At 43.5% G+C, this 22,257-nt stretch overlaps 2 protein-coding genes across 2 annotated transcripts in view; one reads left to right on the plus strand and one right to left on the minus strand.

Annotated features, from left to right (window-relative positions):
* Nucleotides 1–1,074: 1,074 nt before the first annotated feature.
* Nucleotides 1,075–8,838, plus strand: pcolce2b (procollagen C-endopeptidase enhancer 2b; the record flags this gene model as incomplete). Its single annotated transcript, XM_080547770.1, has 9 exons — nt 1,075–1,184; nt 1,556–1,664; nt 2,099–2,354; nt 4,987–5,111; nt 5,244–5,380; nt 5,540–5,703; nt 6,602–6,685; nt 7,459–7,626; nt 8,708–8,838. 9 exons carry the CDS (start codon nt 1,075–1,077, stop codon nt 8,836–8,838), a joined length of 1,284 nt encoding a protein of 427 aa, XP_080403896.1.
* Nucleotides 8,839–11,687: 2,849 nt separating this feature from the next.
* The window catches only part of trpc1 (transient receptor potential cation channel, subfamily C, member 1), a gene marked incomplete at both ends in the record, with an annotated part of 14,960 nt that continues 4,390 nt past the window's right edge, over nt 11,688–22,257 (minus strand). The window contains 7 exons of the mRNA XM_080547800.1: nt 11,688–11,915; nt 12,086–12,280; nt 13,353–13,554; nt 13,942–14,126; nt 16,988–17,137; nt 17,669–17,808; nt 20,945–21,281. Of these exons, the coding sequence (XP_080403926.1) occupies nt 11,688–11,915; nt 12,086–12,280; nt 13,353–13,554; nt 13,942–14,126; nt 16,988–17,137; nt 17,669–17,808; nt 20,945–21,281 (1,437 nt within the window). The remainder of the gene's footprint in view (nt 11,916–12,085; nt 12,281–13,352; nt 13,555–13,941; nt 14,127–16,987; nt 17,138–17,668; nt 17,809–20,944; nt 21,282–22,257) is intronic.

Raw genomic sequence — 22,257 nt, forward strand, 5'->3', positions numbered from 1 at the left:
ACGAAGTTGACATTATTGAAAAGTTAAAAAATAAATTAAAAAAAAGGCAGGATGTAATCTATATTTTTACTTTTTTTTTTTTTGTGTGTGTAATTCATTTAAGTATAATTCATTTAAGTATAATTCATTTATTTATTTATTTTGTATAATTCAAACACAATGTAGACTATTCAAATAGAAATATAATGATATATAATCATAATAATAATTATTATGATTATGTAATATTTCTATGATTCAAACTACATTATGAATCCTCATAATAAGGTGTGGGTTTTGGGGGTTTTCAGTGGTTTGGGACAAAGCGTTGGGAGAGTCAATATGCACTTGCTCCACCAGGTGATGCTAAAATGCACTTTAATCTCTCTCTCTCTCTTCTCTGTCTCTCTCTCTTCTCTCTCTCTTTTCTCTCTCTTCTCTCTCTCTCTTCTCTGTTTCTCTGTTTCTCTCTCCCCCTTCCTCTCCCTTACTCACTATCTTTCTGTCAGCCTGTCTGTTTGCTTACACAAATAGCCTACACACACATACTGTTAATGGAGCAATGTAATACTTCCAGTGAGATTATGTAGGCTAATCTATAAAGCCTATTGTTTATTATGTAATAATATAGTCAGTAAAATTAATAATTATAGGATCATTATCTTTTTGCCTATACCTCACTGAACAGAGCAACAGACTGTATGTCCATATCACATGACTCATATTCTCATATTACTAATTCAATTAGATATTCTAATATTACTCATATTCTCTTAAACTCGAGTATAATAATCACGTATTCGTTCCAGATGTTATGCCAGGTGTAGTAGCTAGCTATCCTATCAAACTAATAAAGCGAGAGAGACCACCCCAGCCCCCCACCCCTCTACCCCCCTGTATCCCAGTGCGTCTTTCTTTGATCCCAGATCAGATTTTGGAGAAGAAAAAAAAAGGGCAGCTGCCTTGCATGCTCCCTCCTACAAACGCAGGACAAACGCTATATTCATCTGCTCCAGCTTGCAGCTCAGTGAAACTCCTTCCAGGAAACTTCAGAGTACTTTCTTCCCCCCAACCTTTCCGAGCTACTGAATTACAATGCCATCCATGCTGCCACGGGGCGAAAACAGGCTGTGGAGAATATGCAGTCTTTTTTGCGCATGGGGTGTAGTGTTTCTGACAGAGGTCTGCGCGCAGTCACAACGAAGGTACCTATACCTCTTTTACTTTAATTTTATTTCACAATGTTATGTTTTTTGATCTTTGCGTAATTGCTTCCCCAAAAAAATGCAGTAGGCTTGTAGAATGAAAGTGAACAAGGGGGTGTCAACGATCTGTCTATCCTGGCTGGCACAGTGAACGATCCGCATTAATGATCTTCATAATAACCGCCAGGAGTTGATTATGTTGGATGATCTGATCTGCAGTCTGGCGCATTGCCGAAGCAATCAAATAAACACTAACAATACCTTTAACACTTTTTGTTCCTTCACTTCCTAGACCTATTGGGAGAAGTAGACCTACCTATTAGTTTTAGGAGAAGTGTCTCCTACAATTATAATCAATTTTTTGTTTTCAGACCGACATTCACATGTGGTGGAAACATAACGGGGGATTCTGGGGTAATCGGGAGCCAGGGGTATCCAGGGGTCTACCCCCCAAATACCAAATGTGTTTGGAGAATTACGGTGAGACTTACATGTCTATTTTTTCCTTATAATACATATTTAGTTAGCATCTTAATGAAGTTGATATAGGCTGTATTACTTATAGTTTATCCAGTGTCTTAATAACGAGGAGTCATAATCAGACAAATGACGCAATGTCTCTGTACTTACAGCAATGAGATAATCATGCACAAACCAACAAAGCTGTAAATTGGTAGGCTACACTGGTATTTGGTTTTTGGCCACGCAGCCAGCAACCCTTAAGGCAGTTTAGTACTGGCAGGCTATTTTAACACGAAGGCTGGTTGCATTGTATGGAATGATTAGAGGTAGACACATTAAATGACATACGCATGTAATTAAATCTGGAAATAGATCAACTTATTACATTTATAAACAGCCTAATCCAACATGCCCTGCTTTGTGTGGTTGTGTATTGCGTATTACTGGAACAGGTCTCCGAGGGCAAAGTGGTCGTCCTGTCATTCCGCTTCATCGACCTGGAGAGTGACAACCTGTGCCGCTATGACTTTGTGGATGTTTACAGCGGCCATGTCAGCGGGCAGAGACTTGGCCGCTTCTGCGGGACGTTCAGGCCAGGAGCCCTGGTTTCCACCGGCAACAAGATGCTCATCCAAATGATGTCTGATGCCAACACTGCTGGGAGCGGCTTCCTGGCAGTGTTCTCCGCTGCCCAGCCACACGAGAGAGGTAAACACTAAAGCAGGCAGGCACACTGGATAAAAAGAATGCTTGTTCGCTTGGTTGTTTTACCCCCTGGGGGTAAGGGGGAAACACGACTACTGTATTGGACTGCAGTCATGTGTATCCAGCCTCAACTCAAGCATGTACAACCTATCCGTAGGGATTTGAACATTTGCCATGACTCCACATCATAAAGACATGTGGCGCAGGCCAGGGAGTGTGTCTGGAAGGGCAGGGGGTCAGCCTTTAAGGAGAACATTAACAAGCTATTAGTCTCTTAACCGCTAGCTGCCCCTACCCTAAGGTCATTTCATGTCACTGTGGTACCCAGACAGATTTACACCTCAAAATGACGTCGATGTTTTTGCAGTAGTGAATCACTCTCCCAGTGGATAGAGCGTTCATGGGGGAAACGAGGGGGAAGGAAAGTTTTGCTTCTGCTTGTTAAAAAAGTGAAAGTGCTCTTTTTGGGGGCCTCTTGCTAAGAGGAGACTGTTTGATTTAATGCTTGCTGGAGGAAAAAAGAGGAACATCTCAACACATTTCACATTATGACGTGGAATGTCTCACTGGCATTTTTTGAGTGAGTGCTGTCAGCCAAGCAGTCCTTTCGTCTTCCCGGTGACAAGACGTCTCCTCCACTACTTTTGTGGAATTTGAACGGTTCGGATTCCTGTCTAGGACTAGCTCCTCACCTACAGTAGCTGACAGCTATTATGGTCTTGGGTCTGTTAGGTAGCCTAGCCGGCTCCTCTCGCACAACAGATGGTAGCAGATAGACTGTTGCTACACGGTCTCTGTGAGTGGTTTTATCTGTAAAGTGTAAAACACTCCCCCACTGGTTCACTGTCTATTTTTGTTGCAGAGAGTAGAAGAACTGCTAACTGCCTGTTACAGGAGAAGCGGTAGAGGTTTAAAGAGATGGAAGCCCTTCTGCCAATCCAAACTGCTTGTGTGGTTGCTGGCTTGATCTTACAGATGTTTGATGTCTTTGAATACTGCATTGCAGGGGACGAAAATCGAGAGACTGCCTGTCTTCTTAAGTTACTCGTAATCACTAACAATTCATTGAGGCTACTGGTTAGAGCATGCAAGTGTTTCATTATAGAATTACAGGGTGTTATGTCATCCACATAACAATCCTGCTTTTGACACAAGAAAACATATTGCACATACTGCATGTACAGTAATAGGAAATCCAGTTGTACTTTAAATGAATAGTTTCTTCACGTGAATCATTATGGAGAGCATAGTGCTTTGGTTTCACTTTGGCCTTTGACCTGAGGTGAGCCTGCCTTCCCAACACTGCACTCTTTGCACTTTTATTTGTACTGCACCTTGCTTTTAGTGTATTTTTCTATTTGATCAGTTTTCTTTAATCTGTATTTTATCTCTTCTGTTTTTCTCTTTATATTATTCTGTTAAGCACTTTGGGCGGCTCTTGTCGTTGTAAATGTTGTGCTATATAAAGAAACGCAGTGGTGTGCCGTCAGGGCCAGCAAGGCCTTCTCTGCTGGCCTAAACATCATCAGAATATACATTTTATTTTAATATATTTTTTCCACAAATATGTATTAATGATTCCCCATAGTCTATTCTCTTCATTTCATAGCTTTCCTCTTGGTTGCGCTGCTTCCAGTCTCCGATTGAGATTTGGAGGGCTGGCCTTTATGTTAGAGCTTTTATCCAATCAAAATGTGTTGCTAGGGGGCTCCAAAATCTGCCCAGCCTGCACGCTAAACGGTGCCGCGGATACGACCTGTAACTTAACGTTGGAACGAGAAAACCTGTGGCGTTCCTAGTAAACCTACGTAGATGCGAGCAAAAGCAACAACGGCGCCTGCTGTAAGGCTCAATGATGTCAGCACCCAGCACGTCTTTTGATTGGATACGCACTATTGATACGCACTATTGATACGCACTATTGATATTCACTATTGAGATGTGTAACTATGCCGGTAGATGTGAAACTTTTGAAAGTGCCAGGGAAACGGAGCCTCACAACGAAAGCTTTCGTTGACTGATCGATAATACTGATCGATTGTGTCCTGTTTTTGGGTAAACAATAACTTTCATTTAGGGGACACGATAAAAGCGCCGAGTCCACAAACAGGAAACTACGTTGAGCTTCTTTCTTTTCTGGCTGAAAACAACCCAGATTTACATTAGCACCTGCCCACAAACAAAGTGTTTACTGGGACATCAGGCAAAATACAAAACGACCTGATTTTTGCTATTGCTGAAGTGGGAGAAGAGATCAAAATGGAGATTAAAAAGGCACCCGTTGTCGCTATTATGGTGGACGAGACGACAGACGTGGGTAATGTAGCGATCTTAAAGATGTTAGTTTAACACTCTTCATTGTAAATGCGGATTTATTGATTAAAAATGCTTCGGAAATATTAATATAACTCTGTTGTACTTGTCTGACTATGTTAAGGTGATGCAACGCCCAACGGTTATACTGTGTTTCTGTCTAGTTTCTAGAGCCATGGCGTCATAACGATGGTATTAAGAGGTAGAATAATTCAGGTAGGAATGTGTCGGACATCACTGAAGGCCTAGGTGTGAAATGCACCGCCCGCCACTGAAGAAACGTTACCGTACTTACTTACTTACTTACTTTGTCGCCCACCAGGGGACCAGTATTGTGGGGGTCGCTTGGACAAGCCTTCAGGGACCTTTAAGACTCCTAACTGGCCAGAGAAGGACTATCCAGCTGGAGTCACCTGCTCCTGGCACATAGTAGCCCCAAAGCACCAGGTGAGGTAGTTCTTAGTTATTTACCATTATTCACTATTGAACTATTGATAGATAGGTGGTGCTTTTGTCACATCATTGCCTTGTTGGTTAACAGTGTTTTTTCTATGTACTGCTGCTTGTTCATCAATGCAGATTATAGAGGTGAAGTTTGAGAAGTTTGACGTGGAGAGAGACAACTACTGCCGCTATGACTACGTGGCCATTTTCAACGGGGCCGAAATCAACGACGCCAAGAGGATCGGCAAGTTCTGCGGAGACAGCCCTCCGGCGTAGGTCACATGATCTGCTTTTGGATCACGATCGCACTTTAACCAGTGGAATTTTAGCTGATAAACACATTGCACAACATACTGCAGTTAACATCTCTCTCGCTCGCTCTCTCTGTCTCTCTCTCTCTGTCTCTCTGTCCCTCTCACTCCTTATCTCAGGCCAGTGTTCTCTGAAGGGAACCAGCTCCTTATCCAGTTCCTCTCAGACCTAAGTTTAACAGCGGACGGGTTTATCGGCCACTACAAGTTCAGGCCCAAGAAGTTCCTCACCACCACAGTACCACCGACTACCACCACTCAACCACCGACTACCAGACCCATACGTAGGTAGCACCGTTGATCTATTCTTAATCTATTCTATTCTATTCTAAGCAGGTCATCTTCCTGGCATATCGTTCACATCTGCTGGCCACATGTGGTTTGGTTGGATCTTATGTGGTGGTACCCATCGTGTGTCTGGCTGGTTTACTTTGAGCTGGGACTCAATGTGAACATGTGTAGCTCCCTTACCCCAGGGAAACAGGATGCAGGCATCTGCTCCCAGTGGACCAGATGCCTGTGGCACAGGCAGCTCTGCAGAAGACATTGGAATAGACAAAACATTGGATTTCTGGAATTCCTACCTGAAAACAGATCGGAGATTGGAAACTTGCCCAAGGGAGACACCCTCCTTTACTGCTGTCAGAAGAAGCAGAGATCTGGGGCTGGATGTGATCTCTGTATGCTCAATAACAGTTTACCACCTACCATACTGTATATACACATGCTCACACCTAATAAAATGTACCTAAGAACCTAAGCAGCACATGCACATAAACATGCAAGTGTGTGCCCACCCACACTCTTGACTCCAGTAAGAATAACATTTGGATAACGGTTGACTTTTTCTCGCTATAGAAAAAATCTCTCTCTATTTTTCTTCTTCTATATGACAGCTATAGTAGTCCCGAATCAAAAATGTTGGTTGATGTCAGCTAGCATTGATGTTAGCCAGCATTACAATAAATCTACATTGTCGTGTATTTTAATACGAACCCTCACCTAGCAGCATTATGGTTTTCAAAGGGCATTTTTTTTCTCCACTTAATTCAAATGGCTTCCCTGATTTGAAAAGAAGCTGAATAAGAATGACCCCCCAACAGTTTTCCCCTTGAATGTCTCTCACAATTTACCTCAAAGGAGATGAAAAGCATTGACTGTATGTTTATTCTGCCTCTGCAGCCCTCAAGTACTCCGTAGCGCTGTGCCAGCAGAAATGCAAAAGAAGTGGAACCCTTGAGAGTAATTACTGTTCCAGCAACTTCGGTAAGAAAGCTGACTGCCAGTTAACCGTTACTGCAACATCTATTTGTATTACTTCTGATACTGCCACTGATAGTTACCTACATCGACAAACAGCACGTCAACAGCGAGAAAAAAACCCTCTTTCCCCCGACATGTTTTCCTGATACTGTCATGCCACGCTATCTTTGGGCTACTGATTTGTTCCAGTGCGTCTCAAAAGATGCCTTGAACATTTCTCGGGAGGGCACGGTGAGATTTGTGTATGGGACACAGTTCTCACAGAGTAAACACACAGGGCCTGACTGTAGGTAAACTGTTGGTAAATGAAAGTGTTGATTCAGCCGACTCCTTGGCCCTCTGTGTGCTTCTGCTAGACTAGCTCAGGGATGTTTTTCTCTAGGAGTTTTTCTCCAGGACTTGACAACATGAAGCGGGGCGGCTGTGGGGCGCAGGAGGTAGAGCCACTGTCTAATGATCGTAAGGTCGTCAGATCAGCGTTTCGAACCCCCTGGCCGGCCACATGTCGAGGTTTTCCTTGGGAAAGACACTGAACCCCTAATTGCTCCCAATGAGCGGACCGGCGCCTTGCATGGTAGCTTGGCCGCCATCGGTGTGTGAATGTGAGTGTGTGTGTGAATGGGTGAATGAGAGGCCGTTGTAAAGCGCTTTGGAATAAGGTGCTATATAAGTCAGTCAGTGACCATTTATGAAGCAGGTATTTAATTGCCATTTCTCAGGGAGTTTACTTGGATTTGCAGTCCAAGACCTCTAAACCTCCCATGTTTCTATGACAGTAATCACAGGGACGGTCATCACCGCGGTGACGCGAAATGGCAGCATGTACGCCACCATCTCCATCATCAATGTGTACAAAGAGGGCAACCTGGCCATCCAGCAAGCTGGCAAGACCATGAGCACCAAAATCGTCATTCTGTGCAAGAAGTGCCCATTCATCAGACGAGGTGAGTACGACGGACAACCAAAACAACTAACTAAACAATTCTAACAAGAGTTATAACACATGTATTAGGTCCATCATTTGACTATTGAACCAATGTGTCTCTCAGACCATTCTGACACAGTTTCAAGTGAATAAGTGTGCCACTGAATGCGAGACACACCTTAATAGGGTATGTGAAATATACCGTACTCTAGAGGAAAGGCAGGGCCCAGTTGTGGGTTCGACAAGCTATTTTCTGTAGCCTCTGGCTAAGTCTCATCCAAGTCACATGATGCGCGAGCTAACTAATCTCCCTGTCTGCTAAACTCTGCTGCTGTTGAAATAACTTTTAGCTTCAGGGAGCAGCTAGGTACAATTCCAGACAGCATAGAGAACACAGTCACAGTAAACTGTTTTCGAAGTAATTCTGCAGGTGTTAAGGTCAGGGCTGCCGCTACTTACATCATTGTTAGACCACTGTTAGTGCTAGCGATATCTATTTAACACCATTAGTGCTAGCGCTATTCCCCCCCTAAGGTTAGCCGCAAAAAAAGAAATGTGTCACGTTTTTGGGCCATCACCATTTTGCACCCCTGCCCATTGCTTTGCCTTTACAAACTCATCTGAAGGAGCATAAAGACCCAAGGTCTGAGGTAAGCGGCAGAACTCACTGCCAAATAAGAACGAACTTTCCTTTTAGTTGTTGAACCGTTTATTAGGGATATACCGTACCCATTAATGGCATTAATGCCTGTGTGGTGTTATTTTTTTAAATGTTTACATTTTTTAGTTAGTAATTCATCAAATACAAAGGTTCCATCTCACAGAACATAATGGAATGTAAAAACTTTGACACTCAATATCTCTGAACTACCCTAAACGGAGATAGAACCTTATCATTCTAAACTCACGAGTTGTTGAACCGTTTATTAGGGATATACCGTACCCAACTGTCAAATTATACAGTATGTTTATATCTGTGGATATTAACATATGAAATACAGAGGTGCTGCGAGGAGAAGCTGATGTGTGGCCTTCCTGAATGTCTCTGTGATCCCGTGATCCGCCACTGCATTCAGGCTCTCTCTGTGTGATCTCACCAGGCTTGAACTACATCATCATGGGACACGCGGACGAGGACGGTCACGGGAAGATCGCCCCCCATCACTTTGTCATGGCCTTCAAGGCCAAGAACCAGAAAGGCCTCAACGTGCTGAAGACCAAGCGCTGCTAAAGCCGTCATCGTAGGACGACCTCCGCCCCCCTGCCCGCCCCGCCCACTGGGGCCTGTTCACGTAGCATGTAATGTAACTCCACCACCACCCCACCAACCTTCTCAGTCACCCACCACAGGTCTACAGAGGTCAGGTTCTTTGTTTGGAGGTGTTCTCTTTCATTTTCGGTCTTCTCAAGCTTGTGACGTTAGAATTATAAGGTTCTATCTCCATTTTTGTCAAAATTGAGTGTTTTACATAATCTGAGCCATTAGGTGTTTATTAATGCCTGTGTGGTGTTATTTTTAAAATCTTGACATTTTTTAGTTAGTAATTAATAAAATACAAAGGTTCCATCTCACAGAACATAATGGAATGTAAAAACTTTGACGCTCAATATCTCTGAACTACCCTAAACGGAGATAGAACCTTATCATTCTAAGCTCACGAGCTGTCTCTTCTGAGCTAGACCTGTTTAGTGTGCAATGTGAAGAATATGTGACAAGATAAAGCAATAGAGAGAAAGAGACGAGAGGGGGAGGTACACTTTGTGGCGTTAGCTTGTTGCTAGACTTTAGCTCGATCAGATATCAAATGGGGATTTCTTACAGGAAGTACATTAGTGAGGATTGGGTGTTGTAGTTTTATTGACAGTGTTTACAAACTACTATTTATTTCCTATGTTTTCATTGAATGGACAAGTTATGGGAGTATTTATGTGGTGTTAATACGTGCAATAGTTTTAATATATCGCATTCTTATGAAATTATTTGGTGTCATGTTGGTATTATGTTTAGTATTGTCCCTTACAGAGTACTGAGGAGTCACATACTTCCTGGCTTCACTTTTAAATTCCTTGTGAATTCTGCCATAGGCATCATAGTATCAGTGGCGATTTGAACAACTTCCCAGATGAATCACTAATTTGTTATGACTGCTATTCTTGAAAAAGCGACCTTTATGCCTTTTAAAAGGGTAAAGTTACAAGACCATGTTCAAAATGGGTTCTTTTTAAGTTTTCTAGCACATTTTGAAGATACTGGCTTGAATAAGAATCCAGAAGAAGAATTTATAATAATTACTGGAAAAAATCCAAACTGAGAAAATGAATGTGGAATGTTTGTGTTGACCCAGAAGTGATGACATACCTCGGTACTCTATTAGCCAGAGCTTTTATGATTAATGGATACAAAGTACTCCATATCATTCTGTCAGCTTGGTTTGTTCGCTTACATTCTAATTCAGTGTTTGTAATGAAAGTAGAGATATGAAATCAACAATATAAAGTATTTTCATATGAAACCATTGGTAAATGTTATTTATATTTTATTGTTTTCATCTGACCAAATACAATTAAATATTACGTTTATATCCTGGTGGTTATTCATGTGGAGTTTTATTAATTCAAGGTGTAGTAAATTCGTGAGATTAGAATTATAAGGTTCTATCTCAATTTTTGGTCAAAATTGTTTTTACATAATCTGATCCATTAGGTGTTTATTAATGCCTGTGTGATGTTATTTTTAAAATGTTGACATTTTTTAGTTAGTAATTAATAAAATACAAAGATGCCATCTCACAAAACATAATGGAATGTAAAAACTTTGACGCTCAATATCTCTGAACTACCCTAAACGGAGATAGAACCTTATCATTCTAAGCTCACGAGTTGCCATGTCAACAGTGTAACAACCACTTTGTAGCTGTAGAAGGCCGTGCATAGTGGCAGCTGTGGGCAGAGGCTGGTATGCTCTGCTAGTCACTGGGGCTGGTCAGGTGCATGTAATGTGACCGTCACATGGGGTGAGATTATCTGGCCGTGAACAGAGATAGTATTTCACTGTTACAGTTTTTTTACGGTCGCTAAGTCGCAGTGTTCAATACTGAAGTCACAGAGTCACAACTCTTCATACAGTCTGCATTACTAACACGCATGTTGGCCAATCACTTCATTCATGTCTCAAAAGAAGCTTGTTCAACCACACACTGGCAACAATGTTCACTCAGAAAGCACACACAGTCATTCATAACACTCTGACCTACAAAACACTAACAACAGGGAGCATTACATAGTTTGAATGATTTTCACAAGAATTAATATTTCATTATAAGAATGGTTTGATTTATAGTAATCATAGACAGAAAAATGCACCAATCAACCAATCATTCTGTTTTGAATGTGTTCTTCAGTTTTTAACACAGTATGTTAACATTGGAAAAATGTGTTGCAAATACATAGTGTTTTGCAGTTGGGGGAGTTTGAATGAGAGAAGTGTTCATGGATTTTGGAGAACGTGGTCATTGAATGCATTTTGTGTGAAAGCAGCAATGTAAAAATGACTCACAGTTTGGTCCACATGGACTTCTGCCTCGCTGACTGTATGAAGAGTTGTGACTCTGACTTCAGTATTGAACACTGCGACTTAGCGACTGTAAAAAAAAAACTGTAAAACTACCATGCAACCAACACATGCCAGATTTCAGGAGGGAATTAAGCTGGTCTATTTAAACAATTGTTTATGAACTGGTGGTGGTGCAATTCAATATTCAGCAACAGTAGCTTTTTCCTTCTGTCAAGACAAAAAGTCTAAGCAGGCCATATTTTTCCATAAATCTTTATTAGAGTATTTTTGTTGAAAAGAAACATTTTTTTTTAGAAAACAAGTGGGATGACTAAATATTACATGAGGGTCGGAATCTGGAGGCTTTGGTGCAGAATATATATTTTTCCAGTTGAGTTCCAGGATGTTGAATGTTCCATCTGTGACTCAACACAGATAAGTTTCTGAGCATGCTAGAGTCAGATACAGTAATGGCCCTGGATGGAGAAGCAGAGGGGTTGTTGTTGGGGTCAGACCGGGTCAGCCTTCTAGTTTCTGGGGTAGAACATGGCATACTTGGAAGTACGGAAGCCCAGCAGGTCTCTCATCTCGTTGCGAAACTTGGAGAGGTCCTGACGAAGGTCGTTGAGGTTCTCCACCGTGGCCTGGTCCGTGCTCTGCATCTTCTGTCGCGTGGAGGTCAGGTAGCGGTGCACCAGACAGCACATGATCTTCTGGTAGTTCTGATCCCTCTTCTGCTTCAAGTTCCTCCACTCCTGAGTGGACATGAACAACCAAGAGTTACAGTGATCCTGACTGAATACAGATCGACATAAACAGTGGGGAATATGAGAGCTAAACTTCAGCATTTCACACAGTCAAAGACGATTCTGCTGTAACTCAGGAGTAGAGGCTGAAGGCATGTTATGTTATTGACTTGACTCACCTTGAAGCTGTTCTGTCTCTTGACCTTGCCTGTAGAGGTGTGGGAGCAGATCCATTTACTCATGCTGGTAACCAGGTAGCACACAGTCTTGGGAGAGGGGAGGATGTTGAACGGCGGGGGCAGGGTGCACTTGTCGTCAAAGTAGCTCAGCCACAACTTGGCCCGGGCGAACTTCCACTCTTTATCCTCATGGTTCTGGAGAAGTGAAGTGAAGTGAAACTTTATTTATATACGGATGCAACTCAAAGTGCTTCACAATGATTGAAAAACAAGATAACGTTTAACATGCCGGCCAGCTTAGGTGCAGCTGCCGTCTCCAATTTTTCGATAGACCAGGACAAAGCTCAGGCCAAATAGCAGATGTCCTGCTATCATTAATCCAAATAGGTAGACGTCTTCGACGTCTTCAATAAGTCTACTCTCTTTGAAAGATCCACACAACTTTGACAGATAGCAGGCATGGTAGGAATAAAAGCTATATTAAAAATAGTTAAAACTCTAAAAAAAGAAGCAAGAAAAAAGCAGGAAAGCAGTGCTAGGAGAGGAGCGAGGGAGAAACACGTCTAATCTACTCAGAAGCAGGAAGCATTCAGAAGTCAGGAATAAATCAGGGATTTACTGCCGTGATCATGTGAAAAGTGGAATGTCTGTATTTGTCACGATGATGATGGCAGCATTTACAAATTGTACATTTCAATACAATCAAGGGGAAAAAATGATATCAGATGCAGGGAAATAGATGGCAACAACAACATCTGTACAACATGCTGCGCATGAACTCAAAACTGAAGAAAAACAACTGGGAATGCTGAGTCATTCATGACTCAAACTTGACCTCGTTGAAGTGTTGGAAAAAGACTGAGTGAGGTTTCAGTCTGAGCCCTCAGCTATCGACTGTTCAGGTCACATTGCTGTACTTTGAGCATCTTTGAGTGTCTAGAAAAGCGCTAAATAAGTCTAATGTATTATTATGGAACGCCCTCCCCAACCACATCAGACACCCCAACACCCTCCCAACATTTAAACAGGCCCTCAAAACCCACCTCTTCAAGCTCGCCTTCCCCAGTTAACCCTCTCCCCTTCCCATGTGTCCCCAGGACTACCTTAATTAGGCCCTTATACTTTCTTCCATTTACTTTTTGTTTCTTTTTATTATTACTACTCAATCTTTTCAGTTTGTAAAGCATCTTTGAGTGTCTAGAAAAGCTCTATATAAGTCTAATGTATTATTATTATTATTATTATTATTATTATTATTATTACTCACAGCGATCTGCCTGAAGCTCTTGTGCAGCATGGCCACCATCAGCTTGGTGAGGACGATGACCACCACTATGTTGTAGGTGCCCACAATGAGGGCGCCCACGAACGAGCGCAGCTCCTCAGTGTAGTTGATGCGGGTCACAAACAGAGCCACGTGGGCCAGGGAGAAGATGTACCAGAAGAGGGCGTAGCAGGTGCCCATGAACCTGCAACAGGGAGGGTTAATATAATGACTGTGATTGGTCACCATTTTACCAGAAGGATCTCAGTGACTCTGTGAAGTTCTCCGAGATCAGTCATCAGAAAAGAAATCGTGAGTTTAGAATGATAAGGTTCTATCTCCGTTTAGGGCAGTTCAGAGATATTGAGCGTCAAAGTTTTTACATTCCATTATGTTTTGTGAGATGGAATCTTTGTATTTTATGAATTACTAACTCAAAAATGTCAACATTTTAAAAAATAACACCACACAGGCATTAACACCTAGTCTAATGTATTATTATTATTATTATTATTATTATTATTATTATTATTATTATTATTATTATTATTATTGCTGTATAGTGACGCTAACTTAAGATTGTCCTCCTTACGTGTGGAATGTGTCATTGCTCTGTTGTTGGCAGAAGATTCCCTCACAGTCCTTGCCCACAGTCTTGGCCGGGTCCTTCTTGTCCTTCCCGTAGAGCTGGGTCAGGCCGATGGTGAAGGAGATCAGTACCAGCAGGAACAGACCCAGGAACTTACCAAACTCCTGCAGCATCTGGCCCATCGAGATCTGGGGGGGAGAAAACACAGCTCTGTGTCAGAACTGACCCAAAACAAACAAACTGGTGGACGAAGCACATTTATATTTATACACATGTAAACAGTGGCGGACTCAGGCTGTTTGAAGGGCAGGGGCGAAAAGAAAAAATGGGCACCTACTGCACAACATGGGACCCCATCAGTGCACATGGTCAAGTTTAGACCATTGGAAGGGCAGCCAATAGGGCACATCCTCTAATTTTGCCACTCAAAAGGGCACTTTAGTGTGACGTTTTTCAACTGTGGGGGCACATGGTCAAGTTTAGACCATTGGAGGGGCACCAATAGGGCACGCCCTCTCATTTTCGCCAATCAAAAGGGCATTTTTGCCACTCAAAAGGGCACTTAAGACAGACGTTTTTCAACCGTCGGGGCACCACTGAGTCCGCCAGTGCATGTAAATACATTTTAAGAGGAGCTAGCTTTTGGGAAAATCATGTGTTGAGTGCTTGGATCAAGAGTTGGATCAAATGCTGCAGATAGAATTATTTTCTTTCCCCATGTTCTTCTTTTGTGAAGACCACCAGTGCCAATAGAAGAGACACAACCTTCTCTAGCAGGAAGGCATCTCACCCCCAGTTCGTTTAGGTAGGACAGATCAACATAGCTAAAAGCCACAGAACGGCAGAGGGACACAGAAATTGTTCTGAGAGCCAGGAGCCAGGTGTTTATATATAGCACTGAGTGCAATCGCCAGTGGCTGATCTGTTTGCCCACTGCCCAGACCTGGAGATCCTGAACTAAGGTACCCCCAACACCCCCAAAACCCACAGACACACAGATGATCCAGTGTCCAGGGGATGTCCAGGATAAGACTCCTTCCCCCAACTAGGAGCCTGGAGCCAGGGGAGAGACCACAAGGTACACTGACTGCAGCATGTTTTCACTCTCCCCCTCCGCCAGATTGTTTGGTAGAGAGCTACTCTATTTACTGTGATTCATTCTCTTGTCACTCGCTAAATCCCCCCAGTGTATGATCCCTCCACCTGATCCCCTGCACTGCTCTTTGTAGATGGCTGATTTAGGAGCTGTTGGTGTTCCCTGGTCCCCTCTGCTTGACAGGTAGCCTCTTACTCAATGTACAAACAGAGCAGGAATGTAGGGGTGGGGGGGGGGGGGGGGGGGGGTCAGCAGCTCTTAACCCTGACTGTGGGGCACTAACTGACGCAGGAGGGGTGTGATGGCTGCATGTTTACGTTTCGAACGCACAGACGGGCGGACAACCCCTCGTCCCCTCTGAGGTGGTTCATCCACCTTTTTGGATATGGAACATTAACCCCTTCAGTAGTAGTAGGGTTATAGTCCCAGGCCCCAAGTGACCTCGTTCAGGACACAGGAGTGATTCAGCAGAACCATTCTCTCTCTCTCTCTCTCTCTCTCTCTCTCTCTCTCTCTCTCTCTCTCTCTCTCTCTCTCCCTCCCTCTCTCTCTCTCTCTCTCTCCCTCTGTCTCTCTCTCTCTCTCTGTCTCTCTCTCTCTCTCTCTCTGTCTCTCTCTCTCTGTCTCTCTCTCTCTCTCTCTCTCTCTCTCTCTCTCTGTCTCTCTCTCTCTCTCTCTCTCTCTCTCTCTCTCTCTCTCTCTCTCTCTCTCTCTCTCTCTCTCTCTCTCTCTCTCTCTCTCTCACACACACACACACACACACTTTCCAGCTGAGACAGCCTCGGCAAGGGGTACTTCCCCCGTAGGAGAGAGTGAGCTGGCCTCACCAGGAAGGACGTCGAATATTCAGGCAAGTATTCATTCACTCACAGACGCACTGTATAGTCAGCCTGCCTACAGCCTGGGACTACTGACTCAGTGTCTGATACAACCAGTGCCTGTGGGTGTGTGGGTGTGTGTGTGTGGTGTGTGTGTGTGTGTGTGTGTGTGTGTGTCTTTTCCAAAGCTAATAAATTTCCCATCTGCTCAATGCCAGACAGTGAGGTCACAGTTTGGGTGCATTACACAGGAGAGAGAGAGAGAGAGAGAGAGAGAGAGAGAGAGAGAGAGAGAGAGAGAGAGAGAGAGAGAGAGAGAGAGAGAGAGAGAGAGAGAGAGAGAGAGAGACAGAGAGACAGAGGGGTCGAGTTTGGTGTGAGAAGAGCAGACTGACAATTCACATGGGAGAGTCCTGCTGTTTAGTATGCCCACCACAAACAACCACCAGATAATAACAGGAAATAGTCCTTGGAGCAATATGACCTCATTATCCCGTAGCTGGCATGTGTTATAATCACCTTATGTAATGAATGAATGAATGTACCAGGATTTAATGGAGAATGCTTAGCCAGAGGGCCAAGCAGCGGAGGCACATTTGACTTTGATACCGGCTGGCTGGACGGTTTTTTAATGAAATAAAGAGGGACACCTAATGGCAGTGCAGATTCTTCAGGAATCCGAGCAGAATATTCAAAACAGACTTTTGGCTGAAGTGTCGAGGACAGAATGAGATGGAACCAGAATGCTCTGATTGAGTGAGACAATAGAGAGGCCTGGAATGTTTGAGCGTTCTGGAATTGCCACATGGTCAATTGTTGTGTATGTTGGTCAGTGGTGAGATGTTTTTTCCATGTGATGAAATGGTGGAGGTTGTTTCTCCCTCTGCATCTCTGATGTGATGCTGATAATAATAATAATAATAATAATAATAATAATAATATATAGAGCTTTTCTAGACACTCAAAGACACTTTACAAACTGAAACGATCGAGTAGTAATAATAAAAAGAAACAAAAGCTAGATAGAAGAAAGTATAGGGGCCTAATTAAGGTAGTGCTGGGGACACATGGTGAAGGGGAGGGGGAGAGGGTTAATTGATAGGCTGTAGTATAGTGTGTGTACAGTACTGTTTACCTGCAGAGGTCCCAGTATGGAGCTGGTGGTGTACATGAAGAAGAGGCGCAGGTAGCTGAGCACGTTAGCGAAGGCAAACAGCCCTTCAGCCACCAGGAGCGGGTGGAAGGCGTCCCAGTTCTTCCTCTCCGTGTCCTTCACGTTCTTAAACTATAGGAGACAGGAGATCATCAGATCGCCATCATACGGTCATACGGTACACACTGACTGGACAGTACCGACACACATTCATTCCAGTCCGTATTAGAAAAGATAAGGCACCTAGCTAACGTTATTATGAAACATTTCTTTATCAAACTAAACAGACTCAGTAAGTAAGTGAGTCATTCAACATGTCAAGTCTTATAGGTTCTCCCCCCAATTGTACTAACTAAGACTAGGCTATTGACAACATTGTCATATTATTTATTGATGATTTTCTTTTTTTAAGTAATTTTTTCTGAGTGGGGCAGTCCCACTCATATTTTTCATTTTATTGACAGATACAGTAGAGATTTTAGACAGGAAGGATGGGTGAGAGAGAGAGGAGGGATGACATACAGGATACATCCCTGGCAGGAATCGAACCGGGGACCCTGCGGTTACATGTTCAACGCTTAACCCACTACGCCACCTAAGCGGCCCTATTTAGTGATGATTTTCTGTTTTTAGCCTAGTCTGGGTACCGTCCTGTGGGGTTACCTTGCTGTTTGCCACTATTTTGAGGGCGAAGGTGGCCAGGTAGAGGGAGTTCATGACGAAGCTGAGCTGGTTCCTGGACTCATCCAGGAAGTCCTCCAGCCCCTCGTACCACAAACGCTTCACGTCCGACCACACCATTCCTGAGGAGGCAGTAATTCACTGTCATCACACAGAAGACCAGGGAAGGCATTTTAATCCAGAGCAATGCTATGTTATCCCTCACCTTTTACAATCACTTCCAGATTGAACAGAAATGTAACATAAGTAATCCCACAGAGGCACTCCAGGGAAACATGATTAGTATCGGACGCAGGAACCCTAGGATTTATGTCTGGAATCTCTGTTGAGTGTGTGGGATTTAAAAAGTATTATCCCCCTGTGTGTGTGTGTGTCTGTGTGTCTCATAAACCTTGCAATAATATCATTTCCACATTCACCTGATTTATGGATGTGGCTACAGTGCACAGACACACAATGCACTTCCTGTCCAAATGCAGCATGTGTATAACAATATACAAACATCTCAAAACGGTCCCACGTTCCACAATCAAAATGTAGGGATAGAGAAATCGAAGTGCAAAGAAACAGATGGAATGGCAACAATTAAGAAAACAACAGGGCAAATCTCTACTCTACAATCTCTTCTCTACAAGGAAGAAAGACCTTTTTTCCAGGCCATTTAAGAGCAATATCGCAGCCTCGACCTCAATTGTCTGGTTGTTGTCATTTCGGTTAAAGGGATTTAATGAACTGGAGTGTGAACAAGCTTTGGAATGGAGCTTTTGGAATCTGTTATCTGGCTTTCATTGTGATCCCCCCCTCTATGGGAGCTAATTGGTCCCTCGCCTGGCTGTTGTTTCTGGTGTATCAGAAACAGACTAACCTCTTGGATGTGGACCAGGGTAGAATTGACCCCTAACCCTGATGTGTGTGTACTGGGATTTATTTGTGTTTATTTGCATTTGTTTGAGTTTACTTTACTATGAAGGGGACGGATGGATGGGAGCTCGCAAGAACGCACCCATCCACACACGCATGCACACATGCACACATGCACGTACACACACTGCATCTGATTTCCACATTAACATGAGGCATCTGGGCCCCAAGGAATAGCTGAATGGACAGAAGAAGAAAGAGGGAGGGAGAGAGAAAATGAGAGAGAGAGAGAGAGGGAGAGAGAGATAGAACGAGAGAGAGAACAATGCGAAATAAAGTAGGCCATACATAGACACTGCTCCCTGGGTATCGTCTGGACATCCCTCTGGAGCCTCCGACTTCCAAAGAGCCAAATATGAAACAGCCTCAGAACATCTGTCAGTGTACCAAGGGTACAGTTGTTGGAGAAGATCTCGACAGAAGTGGAGAAAAATCATTCTAAAAGAAGTGTCATTTCTCTCTCTCTGCTTTGTTTACGCTGTAGGGGCTTGCACACCAACTCGGCGGCTTTGACGAAGGCTTTGATGAATTCAGTTTACAGTTTTGAGCAGGAAAAGATATTGGCGAATATGAAATGGAATTGCTTAGCTCTCCTTGATCACGTCTGGTAGGATCAGTTATCTTCCACCCTCTAGTGGGGCTTTAGTCATTTTCCGAATGATTCCTAAAAGACACCAGAACTACTCAATCTGCAGCCTCTCATAAGCAATTCCTTCAAAACCCTGCACGACGATCACACCACAAGACTCATCGCTTAAGCAGATAAGATGACCTGGGGTTATTTCATTTCCTGTCAAGGCTTTTGCAAGGATAGTCGTTTAAACGCTAACTAAATCATGAAAAACACAAGCAAAAGGAACATGCTCGAACCACTATCCCCTTCTATGTGTTTCATCTGATTAAAAGACTGCTAATTCTCCACAGCGGGGGATCCTAAAACGAGGAGACAAATGTCTGCCTGAGAACACAGGCCATTACAGCGATTGAATGATCAAGCTAATGGCTTCTTGGCAGCTGAGAGAGGCTGTCCTGAGAGACAGGGAGTCCATTCTTGGGCGTCTTCGTGAATAGATCGAGTCATAACACCACAGAACAAAATTGACTGGTGGATGACGTGGATAAGGTTGAGGGTTACTCACTCCACACAGCTATATTTGAACTAGTACTGGGTGTAACTTAGTAAAGCTGGGAGTATATTGCTGTCGTGTCAAAACGAGTAGCTCAGAGCAGGGATATCTAATAACAATAGATGTGTGTACAGGGATTTATTTTTGTCAAAAACTCCCTCCCCTGTGACCTCCTCCCTGACAGACAAGAACCTTGCGGTGATCCTTGACATCCACTTATCCTGTGCAGCGAAAGATCACTGTGACAGCGCGCTCCTGTCGATTCTTGTTCTACAACATCAGAAGGATACGTCCATTCCTCACGAGAGAAGCAGCACAAGTCTTGGACCAAGACACTTGTGATCTCCCGCCTTGACTACTGCAACACACTCTTGGGTCGGGCTCCCCCTTGTCACCCCCCTCCTTGTCACATATTCATTGGCTCCTGGTAGCTATTCGATCAGGCTTTTTCACTGTCCTGGTGCCCCGTTGGTGGAACGAGCTTCCCACTGCTGTCAGGACCGCAGAGTCACTACCTATCTTCTGCCGTAGACTAAAGACCCATCTCTTTAGACTACATTTTTTACTGTCCCTCCTAAAGAACTCTTTATCCCCACTAACCCCCCTGTACTGTAAATAAAAAGTCTTGCATTCTAGCCATTGTGACTGCCAATGGCCCCTGGTCCTAGCATAGATTTACATTTTGGACATTCAGCAGATGCTTTTATCCAAAGCGACTTACAACAAGTACATTGTCTAAAGTAAGTGAATCATTAATACATCAGTTATCATAAGTGGGGACACCAAGATTTGTTTTTCTTATAATGACTGATCCATTTTACTTTACAAATGTACTTGTTGTAAGTCGATTTGGATAAAGGTGTCTGCTAAAAATGTCAAATGTAATAACATTTAGTGAGTCTGGGGTAGTCGTCTATGCTATGTAATCCATGCTACTCTGCTCTATCCTATGTCATTCTGTATCATCCTTTCATCATAATCTCTCCTTAACCCCTTTACTTAGTCACCTCTTACACAAGCATTTCTAATCTAATCTAATCTCATCACACATATTCCAGGAAACACCGCTTGCTAGCTACACTAAGCCGCCAGTTGACTAGTATATAGCTCTTGAGGCAAGTCTCTCTCTCTCTGTTTCTCTGTACTGTGTGTGTGTGTGTGTGTGTGTGTGTGTGTGTGTGTGTGAATCAGGTCAGGTCACATGTCTCACCTATGATCCAGAGGATGAGCAGATAGTCGATCATCTCCAGCCTGGGGCCCATGGTGTTCTTGGTGCCCTCGTTGTACACCAGAGAGTACAGGTTGAGCAGCAGGAGGAATGTGAAGTAGGAGGCACTGTGGATGATGAACTTGACGAAGGGAGTGTGGATGATCTGGCCGAAGCGCGAGCGCGGCACCAGGAGGTAGCACACGGACAGCAGAGGCCACAGCATGGCCACGATCAACACCGTGGCCATCTTCAGACACGTGTGCTTGCGCCTGTAGCTCGCCGTCTCCCCGAACCACACGGTGTTGAGGAACTGCTGACAGTTGGACTGGGCCACGAACTGGAGGAGTGCCATGTTGGGGGACAGCAGATGGCGCCAGAGTAGGAGCCACAAAAGGAGGGTGTAGAAGAAGAGATACAAGGAAATAGGAAGATGTCATTTGTTATTCGGATGATGCAAATTAACCGCAGAGTATAGCACATGCACTGCACATAGTCGGTAGTGTGTTCAGTGTGTCCTGGATATAGCTCAGCGTGGTGGATGGATAGTTGGTCACAGTCCCAACATCGTGGGAACTATGAGCACAACATAATAAACGATTACATTATTTATGGAAGACTTTATGACCAAATCCCACCACACATATGAAACAGGAGGCCATATTTATCTAGCAAAGACATAAGGCAGAAGATCAGCCAGAGCTAAAACACAGTGATTAGCACTCTGATACATGGATCTAGTTGAGGGTTTATTAGCGTCATTCATCCTTGTAAAGTAGAATAACATGCTCCTAGCCTTGGTGTGATATACGACCCAAACATGCCACGCTGAATGATCCCAGTCATAAATAACCTACAGCTTCAAACATTCAACCATAAACGTTTTTCCTCTGCAATGATCCAAGCAGAGAAATTCATGGGAAATAATGTTTCCTCATGGGGTAATATATCCCAAAGACAACTACATGAACAGATGTTGTGGTCTTCATAATTCCACACCATTCATAACTCACTATAGCATCTACCTCTCTCAAACAATCAAGATAATGTTGATTCGGTGCTTCGTTGACTGTCATACAGCTCATATAAACGAAATATGAACCGAAAAAGAGAACAGGAGATTTCCCGGAGGAGGAATGATGAATTGCCTTGATCCTGCACAATCCTAGCGATTAACCACACTAGCCAACTTCTTAAAACAACCGTTACTAATATTGCGCCCCCCCATGGGTCCACTAGCCCTTACTTCTTTCTGGTTGTACTTGATGGCCAGTTTGAGACGGCTGAGGTCTAATATTGTGAAGTGAAGTGAAGTG

The sequence above is a fragment of the Nansenia antarctica genome (assembly GCF_963989245.1).
Source record: "Nansenia antarctica genome assembly, chromosome: 17".
In the NCBI taxonomy this organism is placed as follows: domain Eukaryota; kingdom Metazoa; phylum Chordata; class Actinopteri; order Argentiniformes; family Microstomatidae; genus Nansenia; species Nansenia antarctica.